General features: G+C 60.2%; 1 protein-coding gene across 2 annotated transcripts; it reads left to right on the top strand.

Annotated features, from left to right (window-relative positions):
• Positions 1 to 3,056: 3,056 nt before the first annotated feature.
• On the top strand, positions 3,057 to 19,350 carry NECTIN4 (nectin cell adhesion molecule 4). 2 transcript variants are annotated; one of them, XM_045982909.1, is made up of 9 exons: positions 3,057 to 3,327; positions 12,105 to 12,464; positions 14,198 to 14,488; positions 15,401 to 15,521; positions 16,409 to 16,557; positions 16,827 to 16,983; positions 17,399 to 17,474; positions 17,778 to 17,852; positions 18,159 to 19,350. In XM_045982909.1, the coding sequence occupies exons 1-9, from the start codon at positions 3,252 to 3,254 to the stop codon at positions 18,381 to 18,383; spliced, it is 1,530 nt and encodes a 509-aa protein (XP_045838865.1). In that variant the 5' UTR covers positions 3,057 to 3,251; the 3' UTR covers positions 18,384 to 19,350. The 2 variants fall into 2 exon arrangements, with proteins under 2 accessions (XP_045838865.1, XP_045838864.1); XM_045982908.1 differs by lacking the exon at positions 17,778 to 17,852.
• Positions 19,351 to 19,578: the final 228 nt, after the last annotated feature.

The raw sequence follows: 19,578 nt of genomic DNA, 5'->3' as shown, positions 1-19,578 counted from the left end.
TCCGACCGGTTTGGCTTAGGTGTGCAGCCTGCCATGGGGACAGAGATGAGTTGTAACCAGACGCCTGGACACATGCAGACTGTTAACGTCGGCTGTCGTGCTCACGGGAACAGCCCCAAGTGTGGATGCGGCAGGTGCACAGAGACACGAAGGGAACACAAAGTGGCGGGTTACGGCGTCCTGTAGTTTGTTTCCCAGCTCTCCTCCCTGAGGGCTCCCGGAGGGCAGGGACTGCATGTGAGTTGTCCCTGTCCCCTCCCTGGAGCTTGTCGCAAAGGGGTGCCCACTGGGTGTCTGTGGGTAAACTAAGGCAGGCAGGCACGGTGTTGCCGCCCAGATGGGTACACAGGCTCAAGAAGCCGCCTGGGCTTGAATCACTCCCACTGGTCGGGCCCAGAATTTGAGTGGTCGTGAAGCACAAGGGGAATGGGGGTTCAATAAGGAAGAGAGAACAGAACCCGGGAAATCAGGCACTGGTCTAGAAGGTCTTCCCCAGCCAGGGTTTTCTTCCAGCCCCAGCCCTGGAATCTGCCTTCCCCGAGGCCTCGTCCCAGAGGAGGGAAGGGCAGGCCTAAGTGTGAGGACCTGTTCCCCCAAGAGCACGGCTCTCGTGAGCTGCACCAGGGCACAGGGTGAAGAGAGCTGGGTGAGGGAGGGCCAGACTCCTGTCTCAAGCCAAGGCCAGGAGCAGCTGCCTGGCCTGACTGCCCTGGGAACATCCTGGCCTTGGCAAGTCCCACCTCCCCTCAGTGCTCCATATGGCCAGAGCAGGGGTGAGTAATGGAGGGGCTCGCAGACTTCCTGGCCAGTGGCACTGTGGAGGGGTGGGGGTAACCTGAGAATGGGAAGGCAGGGGTGATGGGGGATACAGGAGCGGGATGCCCCCCCGTGACCTCACTGCTCTCCCACACCCATGCCTCAGTTTCTCCTCCGGTTTCCTGGACCAGGAGGGGTGAATCCGTGGGAAGGAAAGGAGCTCCTCTGAAACCATGCGATAGCATCCAAGGTGTGATAATTATAATTATAACACAGGATGCTCCCCCCTCCCATCCCCCCTGGCCCTGCTCCACCCCTGCCACAGCGGATCTCAAAGCGGCATCGGGGTGAGGCTCTTCCTCGGGCACAGGCAGGGACCTGCGTCCTAAGGAAGGGAGGGGGTTTGCCAAGGTGGAGGCGGAGAGAAACTGGGGAGTTTGGGCATCTGGCCTGGCCCTCGAAGCCACCCCTGACCTGCTGGAAATAGCCCTCGAAGAATAGGTCACCAATACGGCCACTGCCGAGAGCTGAATCTGGACTGGAGTGGGGGTCATGGTCCAGAGGCAGGTTGTGAGTCCAGGTGACCGTCCAGGTTCAGGAGAGTCGGGATCTCCCCTTCACTGACCCTCCTGGACCGCCCTTTCCATACTGACATCCCTTCACTCACCGATTCATGCCTCGGACAAAAATGTGTTCAGTGCCCGTGAAGTGCTGCGGGCTGACCTAGCAGGGGTGACGGAGATGAAGCCATTAAACAAGCCTGATGTTCCAGCAGCTCACAGACCCCAGCTCTGGTCCCGTCCCTAAAGCTTCGCATATTTGCCGAGTCCCTGGCACGCAGCAGGCTCCAATCCATGCTTCGTGAACCAAAGCTTACATTTAGTAAAGGAGATAAGATGTGCACAAATTATGGGGACACAAGCTATAATAAAGGGACTAGCAGAGACTGGGGAAGAACAGAGGGAGAAAGATTCATTTTGGGTGGGAGGAGCTGAGAAAGCGTCGTGGATGATGTGGCACTTGAGGTCCACTTGGAAAGATGGATTTGATTTTGGCAGAGTTGAGGGTGTGGGAGACAACTCACACGAGATGACCTTCCCTTATCACTCTGGAGTCCTCCTTCCCGCCTCTGGCCAGGCAAAAGGGTCCTGCTCCCAAGCTTAACCTATATTTTCTTTTCTCATGTTTCACTCCGTATTTACCTGGTTTTCTTAACCCCAGTCTGTCCATGAGCTTGTCCCTCTCCCTCACCTGGTGTTCAGGGGGCTCAGAGCTGGCTCCCTTCCCCTGGCTATCCCAGACTGGCCAGGAGGGTTTTGTGTGACTTGGTGGTGGCATTTGACGCGCGAGGTCTTACGGGTGTGAGTACATGTATTTACAAGGATACAAGGACAGAGTATTTGAAATGAAGATGACCCTCACAGAGTCCAGACGTGCTCTCATTACGTGACCGTGGGGTAAAAGGGTAAAATGAACCATGGAGAGTTATGCTGATGCGCTTTTGGGACTCCTGGCCGGGTGACCGGGAGGTGCTGAAGCTGAGAGAGAGTCCTGCTCGGGAGGCCAGGAGGCAGGGGCTGATTTCTCCGTCAGTCCTTTGGCTTCTGCTATAGATGGTGGGATTGAGGAGGGCATCACCTAAGCTCCTTCTCCGGGATCTTTCAACTAGATCCCTGTCTCAGGGATAGAGATGTCCGAGAAAACCGTGTTACTATCGAAGCTGTATGTCCTCCAGCAAGCCTGGTGCCCTCTCGGGGCCTCTTTTCTCATCTGGAGAATGAGGTCTACGGGCCAGTACCGTACTTCTCAGTTCTGGTCTCCGATTCTCAGCATCAAGGCTGAACCCCTCCAGGAGGTTGGGGGAACTTGGCAAGGCCCTGGGGAGGCAGCAAGGCTGGCGGGGGTGTGGGATGCTTGGGTTCCTTTCCACCCACAAGGGCCTTGCCCCTGTTCCTCCTGGCCTAGTTCCTCCCTCTTGGAGCCACCCTGGGCCTTCTTCTACCCCTCCCAGCCCCGCACCTTGCCTCTCCCTTCTCAGCCCCTTCCATGCTGCCGGGTAAGGCCTGGAGCTGACGATGGGATCCCCCCTCCCTCCCCGCCAGGTCCTTCCCTCCTTCCCTCCCTCACTGGCGCCCATTAGTTAGCCCAGGCCGTGGGGGCGGTGGCTGCTGAGTCTCCGTGCCAGGCCCAACCCCCGGAGACGCACCTGTTCTGACCTGCTGAGCAGGTTCCCAGGTTTCTGCCATCGTTGTTGGCCACGGCGTGGGAAGCAGCTCTAGGGGAGCTCCGAGCTCCCGACCTCGGCCTTTGGGGGGTAGCTCTAGCTGGGTGGGCACAGCAGGGCTGGACCCCAGAGGGACAGGCAGGTGCGTTCAGGCCTGAAGACGCCGTGATCTCCTGTCTCCGACGTCGGTGCCCTCTCCAGCTCTAGAGCCGGCTCCCAGGGAGAATTCGGTGGAACTTCAGAAACACTGGGCAGCTCCGCCTTCCGACCGATGCCCCTGTCCCTGGGAGCCGAGATGTGGGGGCCCGAGGCCCTGCTGCTGCTGCTGCTGCTGGCATCGTTTACAGGTAGGACTTGCCTGAGCCATCAGGACCCTGGCTTCCGAGGCCAAGCCAGTACACACGCACACACACGCACACACATACACGCGCGTACATGTAAACATTCTCCTTCCTCTGGCTCTGGACTGCCGAACCTATCTGCCTTTCTCACCCCCACTTGCCAGTAGGGCCCCCCGCAGAGCCGGGGTCACTCTTCCCCTTCATGCCCTCTCTCGGCCCCAGGCCATGTCGCTGTGTCTGGAGTCCCCGACCACCTCTGCCACAGCCTCGCCTAAGAACGAGACAGGGTGGCCCCAGGCAGGCGGGCGGGGTGGGGGAGCAGGTAGGGACCCTCGCACCCCAGGGCTTCCTGGAGGCTCCTTCACCTGCCCCCCAGGCTCCAAAACTGCTGACTGGTGCTGGGCTGACTCAGGGCTGAGCCGGTTTAGAATCATCAGAGGTAGGAAGCCTGATGCCCAGAGAGTAGACAGGGCGTTCCTGTTTCCTTCTCCCCTCTCCCTGATGTCCGAGAGTTCCGAGACCGCAGCACCTGCTGGGAGACAGCTGGGGAGCTGGAGGCTCCTTCACGCCGGCCCCTCTCTCTCCCTGGGCACACTGTTAGAGGTCTGGGTGGTCAGGTGGGCGTGATACTTGGATGAGGGGGGGTCTAGGGTAGGGAACCTTCTAGACGGGGTGTGGCCTCCTTTTGTTTATTCCCTGTCCCCTTATTTCCTTGACTAGATGCCTTCTGTTACTCTTGCCTGATGCGTACAAGTTACCGGAATTTATAATCTTCAGAGAGGCGGAGAGAGAGAGTGTGTGTGTCTATGCCCGCGTGTGCACAGTGAGACCACAGTGGGATTCCCTAGGCTGCTTCCAGGGTAATGAGTAACTGAGGAATCTTTGTCCTGGGAAGACAGAGCCCTGCCCGATTGGCCCCAGGCCCAGATGCAAGGGAATCCCATTGTTGAGCAGTGCCCTGCAGTGATTCCCATCTCTGTCCCCCGCTGAAGCTGGGGGGAGAATGAGGTACAGATGTGCCGGTGCGTGGGTGCCGCACCTGCTCTGATCTTGTCATGGGAGCGACGGTCCTCGGCCAGCCTCCAATCACAGGATACTGAGCTCCAACCCCTGCCTCCCACCCCATCTCAATTCCCGTTTTCCAGACGACCCTCCTCACCTGCTCAGGCCCAGAGGGTGGGGTCGGGTCCCTGGGGCCAGGGAAGTTGGCAGCCACTCTCCTGTGGGATATACCCACCCCTGAATGATGGTGTCATGGGGTCTCAGGACATGGAAGGGGCTGGACAGGCCCCCGCTATAACTGCCTCATTTTGCAGACGGGAAAACTACCTAAGAGAAAAAGGTAGGCCAATGATGTCTTAAGATTACTCCATGTTAGGGGCACCCGGGTGGCTCAGTCGGTTCAGCGTCAGACTCTTGATTTCAGCTTAGGTCATGATTTCAGGGCAGTGAGCTCGAGGCCCGTGTTGGGCTCGCACTGGGCATGGAGTCTGCTTAAGATTCTCTCCCCCCCCTCCCCCACCCACTGCTCACACCCTCTCTTGCTCACTCTCCCTCAAAAAAAAAAAAAAAAAAAAAAGGAAAAAGATGACGAGTGTTAGAAGTACGACCAAGGTGAGTGTCTTGGTCTCCCAGCTCCTTGCCCGTTAAAGGCTCGTATGTCTGGGTGCATGCTGGGTGCGGCCGGGGTGCTAGCTGCTGGAGATGGAGTGGGGACCAGATGTGGTCCCTGCTTTTTTTCTCCAGGACACAAAGCTGTTCTTGCTGAGAAGCCCAGGGAAGGGGAAAGGAGATGTCCTGTAGTCAGGGCATCACCCTGACCTTGCTCGCTGCCTGATGGGCGGGGGCTATGGCTATGGAGACACCCTGGCCCCAGGCTTTTCCCGGGGACCCGGTGCCCCAGCCACCACTCCGCTGGGGCTGCTAGGACGTGAGCAGGGCTGGAGGGTACTCGGAAGCCTGGAGCTCAGTTCCTAGCCTGGTGACCCCCTCCACCACCACCCCCATTCTGGCTCCTCTCTCTGTAACCCCCCGGGAAGCAGAACTGTTGTTGTTTCTGAAAAAGCCTTGGATAGGAAGTCAGGAGTCTTGCAATCTGGCCCCATTTCTGCTATGAATTTGCTAGGGGACCTTGGGCAGCTGAGAGTGTGGACTTCAGCAGACCAGGAGGAAGGACCTGATGATCTCCATGGACCTTCCCGTTCTGCGGGCCTATGGCTCTGTGACTGTCCAGCCCCTGACTGGGGCCGGCAGTCGATGCTGGGTGCTGGAGGAAGTGGTCAGTCCAGCCGTGTGACAGCAGGGGAAAGGTCCTGGCCCATCTCTTGGGTGGGGGGACCAAGGGGGACTATACCCTGGATGCCGCCTTCCGCCCCCGCTCGGCTGCAAATCGGTGCCCACCCTCCCCAACTCCCCGGCCACTAGAGCTCTGAGCCTCAGGGCCCTGCCCCACCCCTGACAGGGAGGCGCCTGACAGGGCAGCTCTTTGTCTCTCCTTAATGGGATGAGTTTCCGGGTGAGGCCCCCTCCCTTCTCCCTTCCCCATCTCCTGCCCCAGGGCCCAGGGGCCCAAATCTAGAGGCACCCCTCCACTAGATGCCTGTTCCTAGCTCTTTTTCTGGGCCCAACTGGGTCCTGTAGGACCAGAGGGTGAGGGCTTCCCTGAATTCTGTGGTCTGCCCTCCGAGCATTAGGATCAGCTTTCTACCTAGAAAGGGAGGGGCCCCATCCTTGCTTTTCTACTCCTGTTTACAGAGGAGGGCAGGTGGGGGGGGGGGCAGGCCGAGTCAGGCAGGCGGTACCCAAACCTAGGGAAGCCAGCAGGGGAGGCCAGCTTACCCCCCAAGGTGGCAGAGACTAGGAGAATCCCACGGAAGCCCTGTGGCCCCCGTGACCTTGGTCCCACCCTAGTGTTTCAGGGGGGCTGGGCTAAGGGGCCCCCAGCTCCAGAGATGGCGGAGGAGTTTGCCCCCAGCCCACGGTCCCAGCTTCTAGACCACAGCGTCGGGGGACGGCCCCCGTGGGGAGCAGGCGTCATGAGGGGAGGAGGCCCGGACTTTCTGGCCCCCACAACTTCCCCTGGACTGACCAAAGCTTAGCGGAGCGAAGGGCTGGGAGTGGGGTGTGGAGCTGAGTCAGGAGGGAAGGGAGGCGAGGAGCTGGTCTGACACTGAATCTCGCGCGAAGGTTGGAGGTCAAGTTTAGAACTGGGGGCCTGTGCAGGAGGCGGACTGGATCCGGGACTAGAAGCCTCTGGTCTCAGGAGCTTTTCCCCAAGTTCGCTGGGCACCCCCTCCCTGCTTGCCTTTAAGACTGCTTGAGTCCCGAGAGCTGGGTTGAGGGACGATGTGGGGTGAGGCAGAGCTAGCCCCCACTTTGGGGGGGTGGCAGGATTTCGGGGTGGGGGATGGCTAGGATCTCAGGAGTTTGAGAGACGCTGAATTCTGGGTCTCCCACCCACAGTGCGGCTGTTGTGGTGACTCAGCCGGGCTCAGACTCTGGCTCCGGGGGGGTTTAGGGGACTTATCTGCGCTGGGAGCTGTGTCTGGGCCAGAGCCGGGCTGCCTAGAGGCCTGTCCTCCCGCATTGTTCTCGCCTCCCCCCTGGGATCGGTGTGGCCCCCCTCCCCAGGCACTAATCTGTGGGTGGGCACTTTGCCTAGTTTGGGAAGCTCTCACTAAGCTGGGGGGCTTAGGACGATGGGGGCTAAGTGAGGGACTGGGATGAAGGCAGAGGGAGAATCTCCTAGTTTTCCGAGTTCCTTAGCACTCGGCCAAGGCCAAGGTTGTGGGGGGAAGGGTGGAAGACAATGGGTTCCCAGGTTGTTGATGCCACCTGTCCCAAATGGGGGGCTTCGGGGCTCCTCCCGGGTCCTCTGTCTCACCCCAGACTCTCCCACAGACTCCTGCTCTGTCTGGTAGAGGCCGCTGCTGTGGGGTGAGGGGCAGCAAGTGTTAACAAAGGAGAATGAGCCCCCGGAGAGCTCGGACCCCTCCCCTTAGCCCTAGGCACCATCCCTTCCCCCCAAACCCACACCAGACAGCCCTTACCCCAGGCCTGGAGCTGGAGCTGGTTTTTCTGGTGGCGGCAGGAGCCGTGGCAGCAGAGGCCTGACAGATTCCCAGGGAGAGAGAGGCCTCCTGGGGGGCCCCCCCCCCAGGGGCTTGTGGGGGGGCACTCGGGGAGGGGGGGAGTGGTGAGAAAGGTGGGAGTCCTTCTAGTAGGAACCTGAGGAGCGAGGGGAGGGTGAGCTTTTGTTTTGCTCTGCTGGGGAGTCCTAGATGGCAATTTCCCATCACCTGGAGGGACAGTGACCTCATCTCTGGGTACCTACCTACCTCCACCTGGGATGAATCTGCCCTCAAGTCTGGGGTGAGGTGGGGAGGGGTGCCTGGCGACACTCCAGCCGAGACGCAGAGGTGAAGGCGCAGAGCCACACGCCCCGGACTGAGGGCAGCTAGGACAGACAGACATGCGGAGCCAGGAGAACCTGACATCAAAATATTCCCTCCGTGTTCAGAGCCCCGCGGGCCAGGGATGCGCGCTGTGCACGCGGACATGTGAGATGCTCGTGCTTCGGAGTCGTGTCTGCACATACTCACCCGCACTCGCCCCTCCACGGCTCCCCTCTCCCCACTCCGACAAGTACCTCCACTTCCCTAAGGATGAGCTGTGAGCACACACGAGTGTGAAACACTCCCCAGTTCTTGGAAGGAGCCGGCCTCACCGGTGAGCCCCGGGCTGAGATCCACCAGGCCCTCTCCCGAAGATGCCATACCCGTGGGGTCTCCCACTGACTCCCTCCCCGCTCCTCCGGGACCCCTGCGTGTCCCCACGCCATCTGCACCGGGAGCCCGGATACGGATGGAGAAAGTCCCCTCCTAAAGGAGAGCCTCCTTCCCCAGAGACGCTGCCATCTGTGGCTGCCTGCCTCAGTGTCCCCTCCGGAGATCAGAGGCGGGGCCTCACCCAGAGAGGGAGGTTGGGACCCAGGCCTGGTATAGGGGAGCCGGCAGGCAGCCCAGGCCAGGAATGGAGGGCTTGTCTGGGAGTGGGCGGGGTACATAGAGGGCAGGGCCACAAAGAGGCCCGTGGGGGCCCGGCCAGGGGTGGGGGAGGCTGAGGGCAGGGATCCCGTCTGGCCAGTTGGGCCTGTTCCTTCCCTTGCGCAAGGTGGTGGCTGGTGGCGGCTGTGGCTAGGCACCGTGCGCGGCAGCATCTGAATCACCACAGCTCCTGACCAGCGTCCCGGGGCTCCCGGGAGGAGGGGTGGGGACAGTCAGAGGGGGGAGTGACCAGCCAGCACAGTCCACCGGCCTCAGCAAACGATCTGCAGCAGAAGGGTCCGTGGGCTTGGCCCGGGCCCGGCAACCACATGCCCGCAGGGTGACCTCACCAGGCAGGCGGTGTGTCTCCTTTGCTCTGGTGACATCATCATGCTGACGCCGGGCGGGCACTGGGTGGGGGAGAGAAGGAGGAGGCAGTCCTGGCCTGCCCTGGCCTGGAAGTCTGGGCTTCTGGGTCCAGTTAGCCCAGGACAGGGATCCTAGAGCCCAAGTTCTCTCTTCTTCCTTTGTAGCTGGAGCACACGTGCGTGTACGTGTGTGCGAGTATGTGTGTGTGTGTGCACGTGAACTAGAGGAGAGTGTGCTCCTGCTGAACAGTGGATTAGGACAGTGGGGGGCTGTGGGAGAGGTCCTGAAGGGACTCCCCTGTTTGCCTACTACCTCATCCTGCCAGGCTCCCGCTTATTACTGGGGAGTGCGGATCCTGGACTCACAGGGAGGGATGGGGAGGGACGGGGAGGGACGGGGAGGATTACGACTCAGGCATTTATGCCTGTCGTGCCCTAAAGAAGGTATATGTCAGGGAAGACCTGGCTGGTCAGTTGTGGAGAGGGGCAGATGGTTGGCAAGGGTAGGGATAGGGATGGAAAATACGCCATCTGACATCGTCCCAGAAATAGTCTTCAGGGAGGTTGGAGTGGCCCCGGGGACCAGGGCTTGGGATCCCTGCGCCCACAGACAGCAGCATCTGAAACAGAGCCTGTGCTGGGGGTGATCCCCTATCTCAAGCCCACCTCCGGCCCTTCCTTGGCAGCCTGGCTCACCCCAGCACCAGGAGGAGGTGTCTGGAAGGGGTGCAGGTAGTTAGCTGGACTCCCCAGGCTGGGCTGGGTGGGACCAAGACCAGCTTAGGCAGGTCAGGGCCCTGGTATCTGGCCCTGCAGGTCTGTCCCGTCCTGTTCGGGTCCTCCCAACGGCATCCTCCCTCCGCCCCTGCTGGCAGGGTAGGGACCCTCTTCCCCTGGCCCGGGCTCTGAGTCCCCGGAACCCTCTGGTCCACTCTCATGGGGCTTCACCTTCTCCCTGGAGAACTCCGCCCCCCCCCCCCCCCCGCTTCTTTCTCCCTCTGTGCTCTCTAGAGCTGCGCTCTTTTTTTTTTTTTAAAGATTATTTATTTATTTATTTGACACAGAGAGAGATCACAAGTAGGTAGAGAGGCAGGCAGAGAGAGAGGAGGAAGCAGGCTCCCCGCGGAGCAGAGAGCCCGACGCGGGGCTCGATCCCAGGACCCTGGGATCATGACCTGAGCCGAAGGCAGCGGCTTAATCCACTGAGCCACCCAGGCGCCCCTAGAGCTGCTCTCTTGATCCGTAGACCAGGTAGCCAGCCTACCTAGCCCACACCCCTGGTTGCTGTGCCAACCCCCTCCCTGTCTGCCCAGCCCAGCCGAAGACTCATTCCTCTTCCTTCTACCTCTTCTGTCTTCTGCCTCTCTCTCTTTCTCTCTCATTTCGGGCACCCATTACGTGCCCCTGAGCACTAAGTCAGAAACCAGGTTTCCCTCCGTGAGGTCTCGGGGAGCTCTGTCCAGCGGGACTGGCAGACAAGGAAAGAGTGAACGCCACCCAGGGAATGAAGGACTCTGGTGAGGCGAGAGCAGGGTGCCAGGGCAGAACAGGGGAGGGCACCTCGCCCTGCCCAAGGTGGGGATGGGGGTCAAGGAGGGAAGGCTCTCTTGGAGGAAGTGATGTCTAAGCGGAGTCCTAAAGGGTGAGTAGAAATTACCCCGCCGGTGATGTGGAGCTACCAGACAGAGGAAGGAGGGCTTTCCAGGAGGAGCCCAGTGCGCAGTGCTGGCCAGAAGCAGGGGCTGGGGCTGCTGGATGTCCCTTCCAAGGCGAGGAGCTCTGGCCATCCCAGGCAGAGCCCCTACCCTGCCCCTACACTGTGCTTCCCACGCTTTATTCCACAGCTCCCCATGGATTTCGACCCGACCCCAAGCTGCCCCAGGCCCTGCCTCCCTCCTGAGTTACTCAGCCTAGAAACCAGGGACTTGTCTTTGTCTTTTGTCTTTCATCTCTCCTTCCGGTCAGTGATCAAATCCTGCCCCGTCTCCCAGGGGCGCCCCCTCCCACCGGCCCCCGTCCCACAGCACAAACGTTCCTAGTGTCTCGGATCTTCAGGGTCTCTACTTTCCCGTTGGAGGGCACGTCGCCCCGGCCCCTCACTGCGCTGATTCCCCAGGACCTCCTCTGCCTGGTGTGGAAGGCCTGACCTCGAGTCCCACACCTACTCAACACACACCCTCTGCCTGAGGTGTGTCCTTCCCTCTCTGCTTCCTGGGCCAGTCAGCCTCTCCGGCCCTCAGGTCTGCCCACCTCGGCCCCGCACCCGGAATTCCTTTCCAGGTCTCTCCCCGTCCTGCTCCTCCCCGTGGTCCTCCCTCCTCGTGCAGGCCCTCCCACAGGACTCGGGTCCCCGGTGACTGTCCCATCCCACAGCCAGCCTGCAACACGCCACTGTGTGGCACTAGGCACTAGGCCTGAGTCTGTCCCACCTTTTCCGTATTTGTCCCCAGATCGATTTCTCCTTTCTGAACAGATCTCAGGTTACATGAGGGCAAGGACGGGATCCTTCTTTGGAAATGAGGGGACATGATAGCGACGCTGGGGTGCCTCGTGGATGCACACTTCCTCGCTGGTCCCTGTCTCTGGTCCTCTGCTCCTGACCCCATCGCCGTGTGTCTGCCCTGACCTCATGTCTCCGGGTCTCTGACCTGGGGCCTCTCTGTTCTTCTGTGACTTGCTCATTCCTGTCTCCGAGTCTTGGTTCGTGCCATTCCTCCCACAGAGAATACCTTCTTCTCTCTGGGAATCCAGGTCTCTCATCTTCAAGCCATGAGAAGAATGTTCTGAAGGGCTTCTTGGGCTGGACCATTCCCACACTACATGGCCCCTGGTAGAAGCCAGCTGTTTTTGTCCCCTGCTGTTTTCCACCCGGGCCTTGGCTCCTGGCCACACCTCCTGAAAACATTCATTTCCCTGCCCCACCCTCCTTGGTAGGTAGAACCTTCTGTGAACGTTTGTCCCTGGCTTCTCCTGTCTTTTTCACGTAAAATCCATTTCTGGGACAGGACCACGAGCTCCCTGAGGGCAGAAGCTGGGTAACTCTCTTCCAACTAGAGCCTCCCACCTCACGATTCCCCGGGACACAATCCTGGGCTGGAAGAGGGTGCGACTCTTGCAGCGGGGACTGGTCGCCTTAGGCAAGCACTTCCTGTCTCTGGGTCTCAGTTTTCTCATCTGTTAAATGGTGATAATGACGCCCACCTCTTGGGCAGGTTTTGTGGATCTAATGAGGTAATGCACAGAAGGTGCCTGGCAAGCACGAAGTGCTCCAGGAGTTCTGGTGGCCTTCGCTGTCGTCATGCATAAATGTGCCCCCACCCCGGTTCCTGCGACACCCCTAATCTTGGCCGCTCCTGTCCGCCCCCTGCAGGCCGGTGCCGGCCGGGCGAGCTGGAGACCTCGGACCTGGTGACCGTGGTGCTGGGCCAGGACGCCAAGCTGCCCTGCTTCTACCGAGGGGACCCCGACGAGCAGGTGGGGCAGGTGGCCTGGGCTCGGGTGGACGCGGGCGAGGGCTCCCGGGAGCTAGCGCTGCTGCATATCCAATACGGGCTGCACGTGGGCGCGGCCTACCAGGGCCGCGTGGAGCAGCCGCCGCCCCCACGGAGCCCCCTGGACGGCTCGGTGCTCCTGCGCAACGCGGTGCAGGCCGACGAGGGCGAATACGAGTGCCGCGTCAGCACCTTCCCCGCCGGCAGCTTCCAGGCGCGGCTGCGGCTCCGCGTGCTGGGTAAGTGGGGGCGCCGGGCGCGGTTGGGGGGTGCCGCGGGTGCAGTTGCCCCAGGTCCGCGCGTGCGCGCCTTTGAAGGCAGGAGCCCGGGGGACGCAGAGATGGGGTCTGCAGAAATGCATGGGGCGGAGGGAGAGCAAGACTAAGAGGGGGAGGGTCCTGCAGGGGTGAGGAGGCCTCATCCAGTCCGTCCTCCCACCCAACCTAGAAATTCTCTCCAAGTGACCTCAACAGCTTGCTCCCTACAGCTCTGTCAGCCTTGGGGAAGAATCCATTTATTAGAACATTCTTCCTTCTGTTGACCCGCCCCCCCGACCCCCACACACCCTGGTCACTCTGGCCTTCGGAAGCAACGTGGCCCAGGCGCATTCTGCCTTCTGCACCCCAGCCTTTCCAAGGTCTTTCCTCTCCCCACCCCACCTCCCGTCTCCTTTTCTGGAAGCTGCACTTGCTAGTTTCTGTGACAGTTCTACAAAACCACTCATTCACAGCCTCTACCAAAACCACTCATTCACAGCCTCTCTTGCCATCCTGGGTTCCATGGTTTTAAAACATGGGCTGATGGGAGCCTGGGTGGCTCAGTGGGTTAAGCGTCTGCTTAGGCTCAGGTCACTATCCCAGGGTCCTGGGATCAAGTCCCGCATTGGGCTTCCTGCTCACCGGGGGAGCCTACTTCTCCCTCTGCCTGCTGCTCCCCCTGCTTTCTCTCTTTCTCCCAAATACATAAATAAAATGTAAAAAACAAAAACAAAAACATGGGGCTGAGATAGGAACACGCAGACCCAGCTTTGACCAGCACGGCTGATCACTTTTCTCTGTCTGGACCTTCTGTGAATGTGGTAGGACTGGAGATCACAGTCACTTTTTTTTTTTTTTTTAAAGATTTTATTTATTTATTTGACAGAGAGAGAGATCACAAGTAGGCAGAGAGACAGGCAGAGAGAAGGGGAAGCAGGCTCCTTGCTGAGCAGAGAGCCCGATATGGGGCTCGATCCCAGGACCCTGGGATCATTGCCTGAGCGGAAGGCAGAGGCTTTAACCCACTGAGCCACCCAGGCGCCCCGATCACAGTCACTTTTAAACCACTGCTCTGCACTGTGGGCACTTGGGGTCCGCAGATGCCCCAGACCTGTGGTCTAGTTAAGTCTTTTCCATTCTGAGCTTGAGCTGGACATGTCAGGAAGATAAAAAATAAAGGCCTTTAGTTTCCCCTTATCCACGTGGAACTTAGTAACACTAGCCTTGGGGGTGAAAATGCCGGGTGTGAATCTTGGCTTCCTCCCCTCACAGCTGATGATCTGGGACAAACGCTTTCACCTGCTCAAGCTTCGGTTTCCTCTCTTGTAACTCAGGGGTAATGATCCCGACTTTGCCGGTCTGTTGGCAGGGTTAAATGAAATAACATTTATAAAGTGTTCAGCACAATACCCGGCACGTAATGAGTGCTTTGGAGGTGGTGCCTGTGATTATGACCATACAGATATCGTCTGATTGGCTTTTTATTTGCTCCATTAGTTTATTAAAAAATGATCCATGCTCCATGATTTTAAAAAAATCAAATAATAGAGAAAGGTATGAAGTCAGCTGAAATTCTACAACTCATCGGGTGTCTATGTTGGTGAAATAAAAGAAAAAGGGGCAGAAAATGTTTGCCTGTGCAAGACACAGCTGGGACCAGGCAGGGCCTCCTGGTGGGTGTGCTGACCGTGATCCCTGCCTCTCACCCCCTGCAGTGCCTCCCCTGCCCTCTCTGAACCCTGGTCCCCCACTAGAAGAGGGCCAGGGCCTGACCCTAGCAGCCTCCTGCACAGCAGAGGGCAGCCCAGCCCCCAGCGTGACCTGGGACACAGAGGTCAAGGGCACTGCGTCCAGCCGCTCGTTCAAGCACTCCCGCTCAGCCGCCGTCACATCCGAGTTCCACCTGGTGCCCAGCCGCAGCATGAACGGGCAGCCGCTCACCTGCGTGGTGTCCCACCCCGGCCTGCTCCAGGACCAGAGGATCACCCACATCCTCCATGTGGCCTGTGAGTACGTGGATCTGAGGAAGAGAGACCCTGAGCCACAGCAGCCTGGCCAGGCTGGATCCCGAAGGCCCCCCCCCCCCTTGTGTGGCCGAGAGAGCATTAGTGCAAAGGGAGATGAGCCCGTCTGGATGACCTTGACAGATCACTCAGACCGCTCTGGCCTTCTGACCTTATTTACAAAGGAGATTGCCCTGCTCCGCAGGGTTGTGGGGAGAATTGGGTAGAAACACAGGATTGAAAACCCATTTTGAAATACGTGCAGACAGACAGGCTTGCCGAGGGCCGCCGGCCACACATGCGTGGCCCTCGTGCTCGTAGGACCAGCCCTCCTTCCGCTGCCTACCAGCTGTTACTCGGTCTTTTTTCTCTGCCTTGTCCCCAGCAGCAGGAGTGTCCTTATACGGACTTGACAGGGCTCTGATGGGAATTAGAAGCCACGAAGGCCAAGCCCCTCACACACGGGGAACTTTAGATGGTCCTCAGGGGGCAGCAGATAGGGTTTTCCTGGCATTCGAGTCTCAGCCTCTTTGGGTGGAGGACCCTTTTCTATTCGTACTAACTCCGCATCTGGCCCAAAGTAGGTCCTCAACAAATGTTTGTTAAAAGATGTGTGAATGAGCAGGATCGTTGAACCTTTGGAAAATCAGGGAGCGTTTACCCAACACTTGTTCTGTGACTCGTCCACGGCAGGTGACCACAGGGATTCAGAAAAAGTGTGAATCTTTTCCGAGGGACTTGGAGGCTCATTGCCCAGATGAATCAATGTGGACTTGGAGCTCAGAGAGGGGAGGGGGCCGCGCTGCAAGGATCCAGCCAGGATGGGCAGGCCAGGTTCGGCCCCTTCGAGGAACAGCTTGATGGCCTGATCAAAAGCCTCATTCCCCCGCTTTCTTCTCCCACCTCCCATGCCAGTCCTCGCTGAGGCCTCTGTGAGGGGCCTTGAAGACCAGAAGCTGTGGCAAGTTGGCAAAGAAGGAGCCACCCTCAAGTGCTTGAGCGAAGGACACCCCCCTCCCTCGTACAACTGGACACGGTAAGGGCCTAGCCCCGGGGGACAGTCCCTGCCTTACTGGGCCGCCATGTGCTCCTTGTGGGCTGGAACAATCTATCCTGAACCCCAAATTAATGGGGGCCCATGCCCAGACCTGTGCAAGATTACCTCTGGTCACAAGGACATTATCATTGACTCTTACCAGGGAGTCTACCATATGTGGTCACTGGGAGGGAATAAGACAGTAAGTCCTTGGGGTTTTTCCCCCCAACTTTAGAAGTATGAAATACAAGACACTATCTTAAACACTAGCATTTTATGTATTTAGGTGAGTGCCGAAAGTGGGCGAGACAAAAAGCTAGAGCTGGCCGTGACTGCTCTTAAACCTACACCATGAGCCCCAGCATGGCCGGCGCCTCCGCCAGATCAGATCGGAGCCATCCAGGGGCTCGGGGAGGGGTCAGGCGCCCCCGTGGGAGACCCCGACGGGCGCGCTCTTGTACGCTGAACTGTCCGTGCATGTGACCTCGTGCCTCGGGCTCCGCTGCAGTGTCCTGACGTTAGGGATGCCGGGTGCTGGGGCGTGCGGTCATTTTCCAAGTACCGCTGAGCCCAGATAGGAAAGGGGTGTCCTGTCGTGTGGCCCTCAGACCACGTCGGCCTGGTGCCCGTCGCCGGATGGCTTGAGGCCTGTGGGAGCCTGTGGGATGGCTCCCGTGTGGATCTTCCCCGAGTGTGTGTGGGGGGTGCCCCGGTCAGGCTGGGCGGCGGGGAGAAGGGGCCTCTGCCTGGACCTGCCCAGGGGAGGGAGGGGCACCGTGGGAACAGCCAGCGGCTCTGGGTGACGTCATGCGGGAGGGAGGTGGAGAGCTGCCCAGGCACGTCGGGCGGTGGCAGCCTCCGCCCGCCCCAGCTTCCCTGTCCTCCAGGTTGGACGGGCCCCTGCCCAGCGGGGTCCGAGCGGAAGGGGACACGCTGGGCTTTCCTCCGCTGACCACGGAGCACAGTGGCATCTACGTCTGCCACGTCAGCAATGAGCTCTCCTCCAGGGACTCTCAGGTCACTGTGGATGTCCTTGGTGAGCACCCAGGCAGACACGGGGCGGGCGGGGGGGGCGGGGGTAGGTGCTGGGCCAAGGGCCTGGAGAGCCACTAGCAAGCGAGACAGAGAGGGTGAACTATGGGAGGGCTGATGGGGGGGCGGGGCTGCGGGACTACTTGGCAGAGGGTCAGGCGGAGCCGGTGGTTTGGGATGCGTTCGGCGAGGACCAGGCTGCAGGGTTTGTGAGGGCTGCGGGCGGGTCAGGGATCTGAGCACCCTCCTCAGACAGAGGCCTGTCCCCGGCAGACCCTCAGGACGCCCCCGGGAAGCAGGTGGACCTGGTGTCGGCCTCTGTGGTGGTGGTGGGTGTGATCGCGGCCCTCCTGTTCTGCCTTCTGGTCGTCGTGGTGGTGCTCATGTCTCGGTACCACCGGCGCAAGGCTCAGCAGATGACCCAGAAGTAGTGAGTACCGCCCGTCCCCGGTGGGTAGAGCTAAGCTGGGAGCAAAGACCAGGTGAGCGGGAGGGGGGGCCAGGTCAGGGGAGAGAGGGGAGACTGGGAGCTTGTGGTCGGGAGGTGGGCCAAGGGCTTCGGGACGTGGAAGGGTTTGGACCACAGCTGGAGGGGGAGAACCGCACTGCTGAGTGAGGGCCCAATCCAGATGCCCGGGTATCACCAAGTACGTGCACTAACACACGTGCGCACGCACACACACACACACACACACACCCTGCCACCTGCAGCCACTCACTCTCACGTGGGGACAGAGCAGCACCCGCCCTCTCCAGCGCCGTCTCACATAGGCTTGGCCACAGCTGGGCCCAGGCTGGCAGCCCACGGCCAGCCTCAGCAGCTAACAGACGCCTGTCTTTCCCAGTGAGGAGGAGTTGACCCTGACCAGGGAGAACTCCATCCGGAGGCTACATTCCCATCACGCGGACCCCAGGAGCCAGGTGCGTGCCGGGGCTGGGTGCGTCCCCGGGGCTGGGGTCCCTCCGCAGGCTGGGAGCACAGCCCTCCACCAGGTCCGGCCCCTGACTGGCAGCGGACGCTGACAAGGGGAGCTGGGGGCACGGCTGCTCCGGGCCTCGGGGCTGCGCTGGGAGCCACCATCCGCAGCTGTTCCGGGTGAGGCTGGGTGGAGGGGGGGCGGACGCCCGTGTCAGGGAGAGTGGACAGGTCGGCTTGGGGAAAGAGGGGATGAGGGAGGACGGAGAGCCCCGCTCTGACTCCTCCCCCGTGTCCGGGACCCACAGCCGGAGGAGAGTGTAGGGCTGAGAGCCGAGGGCCACCCTGATAGTCTGAAGGACAACAGTAGCTGCTCTGTGATGGTGAGGCCCCCGGCCCCACTGGTGTCCCCACTGCTCTCCGCAGGCCCCTCTCCTGCTCCCAGAGGCCGCGGGCCAGCGGCCCCACCCCAGTCCCCGTGTCTCTGCCCCCGCACGTCCGCCATCCGCCGTGCCTGTGTTCTCCCGCTGTCCCTCCCCGTGCCGGACACGTGCACCTGGCCCCCAGCTCCGAGCCCCGGGGCTTTCGCCTCACCTCTGACCCTTCGGCTCCCTCACTGCCCCCCCCCCCCCGTCCTGTCTGGTGGCCCTGCCTGGGTTCCTGACGCGCCCTCTGCCCTCGGTGTCCAGAGTGAAGAGCCAGAGGGTCGCAGTTACTCCACACTGACCACGGTGAGGGAGATCGAAACTCAGACAGAGCTGCTGACTCCGGGCTCTGGGCGGGCGGAGGAGGAGGAAGACCGGGATGAAGGCATCAAACACGCCATGAACCATTTTGTTCAAGAGAATGGGACCCTGCGGGCCAAACCCACGGGCAATGGCATCTACATCAATGGGCGGGGGCATCTGGTCTGACCCAGGCCTGCCTCCCTCTCCTGAACCTGGCTCCTTCTGCTGACCTGGGGAATCTCTACTCATCACGGGGCCCTCCCTACACACCTTGTTTCTTGAGGAAGCTGCTCCCCGTCCCACTGACTGCTCGGCATTCCAGCCCTTCTGTTCGGCGAGGGTGGGGCTCTGCTGGTTGAGTCCTCCCCGCCCCCCGGTGTGTGCGCGTGAGCGCACACATGATTGTGTGAGTGTTCACAGACGTGTGCATGTGCGTGTGTGTGTGTGTAGTGTGTGTGTGTTACAGGCCAAGTGAACTAAGACGGGCTTGGCTTGTGTATGGCGTGACTCTGTGCCCTCTACCTGGAAGCCCAGGTTATCCCCTCAGACCCCAGAGCAGTATTAATGGTGCAGAGGCTGGAGGCAAGAGGAGGAGACTGTGGGTCAGACCCGGTGGGCAGGCAGAGCTGGAACTGGATTCTGGCCTCCTGAGTTGGGGAGCCGGGCGCCCACCACCTGGGAGCTGGGGGCAAATGCTGAAGTGGCCTGCCCCGGGGACAGCCGGGGACTAGCACTCTTACAGGAGAAGCCCTTGGCCCTCCAGTGTTCTCTGGTGGCCTCTGGTGGCCTCTGGTGGTGTCTGGGCCTGCTGCACGTGCGTGTTTTCTATACCCAAGCCTGCTGGGGGAGTTTCTTCAAGGGATACTGCTCCGAATCCTTTAATAAGAGAAAACACACCTTTAAAAAAACAAAAACAAAAAAACTTTTGATTTATCTGGATGTTTGTTATTACTTGGTTGGCTTAGCTCAAGGCCAGCCTCCATGGGAAGTCAGCAAAGCTGGACCTTGCTCAGACCCTGGCAGAGGGTCCATGCCTGGGCTTTGGAAATGTGCTCCTTCGAAAGCGCTTGAATTGAGGCAGCCTCTGGGGTGGGAGCCTGGTGCTGTGGAGTCTCAGTGGGGCGTGAACCCCTGGGTCCCTGGCTGCAGGAGGACAGGGTGGGGTCCTGGGCCCTTCCCCCAGCTGCCTCTCTCCTCCTCACTGCACCCACAGTGGTCTGTGGTCCCTCAGGGTCGGGTGGGGGGTTGCGGAGACTGGGGGACAAGGGTTCCTGGTTTGGTTGTGGTGTCAGGGAGATAGGGTAGTGATTACAGCCCGAGGGAGGGGGGAGTTCGGGTGGTGTGAAGGAGTTGATGGGGACAAGAATGTCTCCTTTCCCCC

This window comes from Meles meles, chromosome 17 (genome assembly GCF_922984935.1).
Source record: "Meles meles chromosome 17, mMelMel3.1 paternal haplotype, whole genome shotgun sequence".
NCBI lineage: Eukaryota > Metazoa > Chordata > Mammalia > Carnivora > Mustelidae > Meles > Meles meles.
This window is presented reverse-complemented; position numbering and strand designations above follow the sequence as displayed.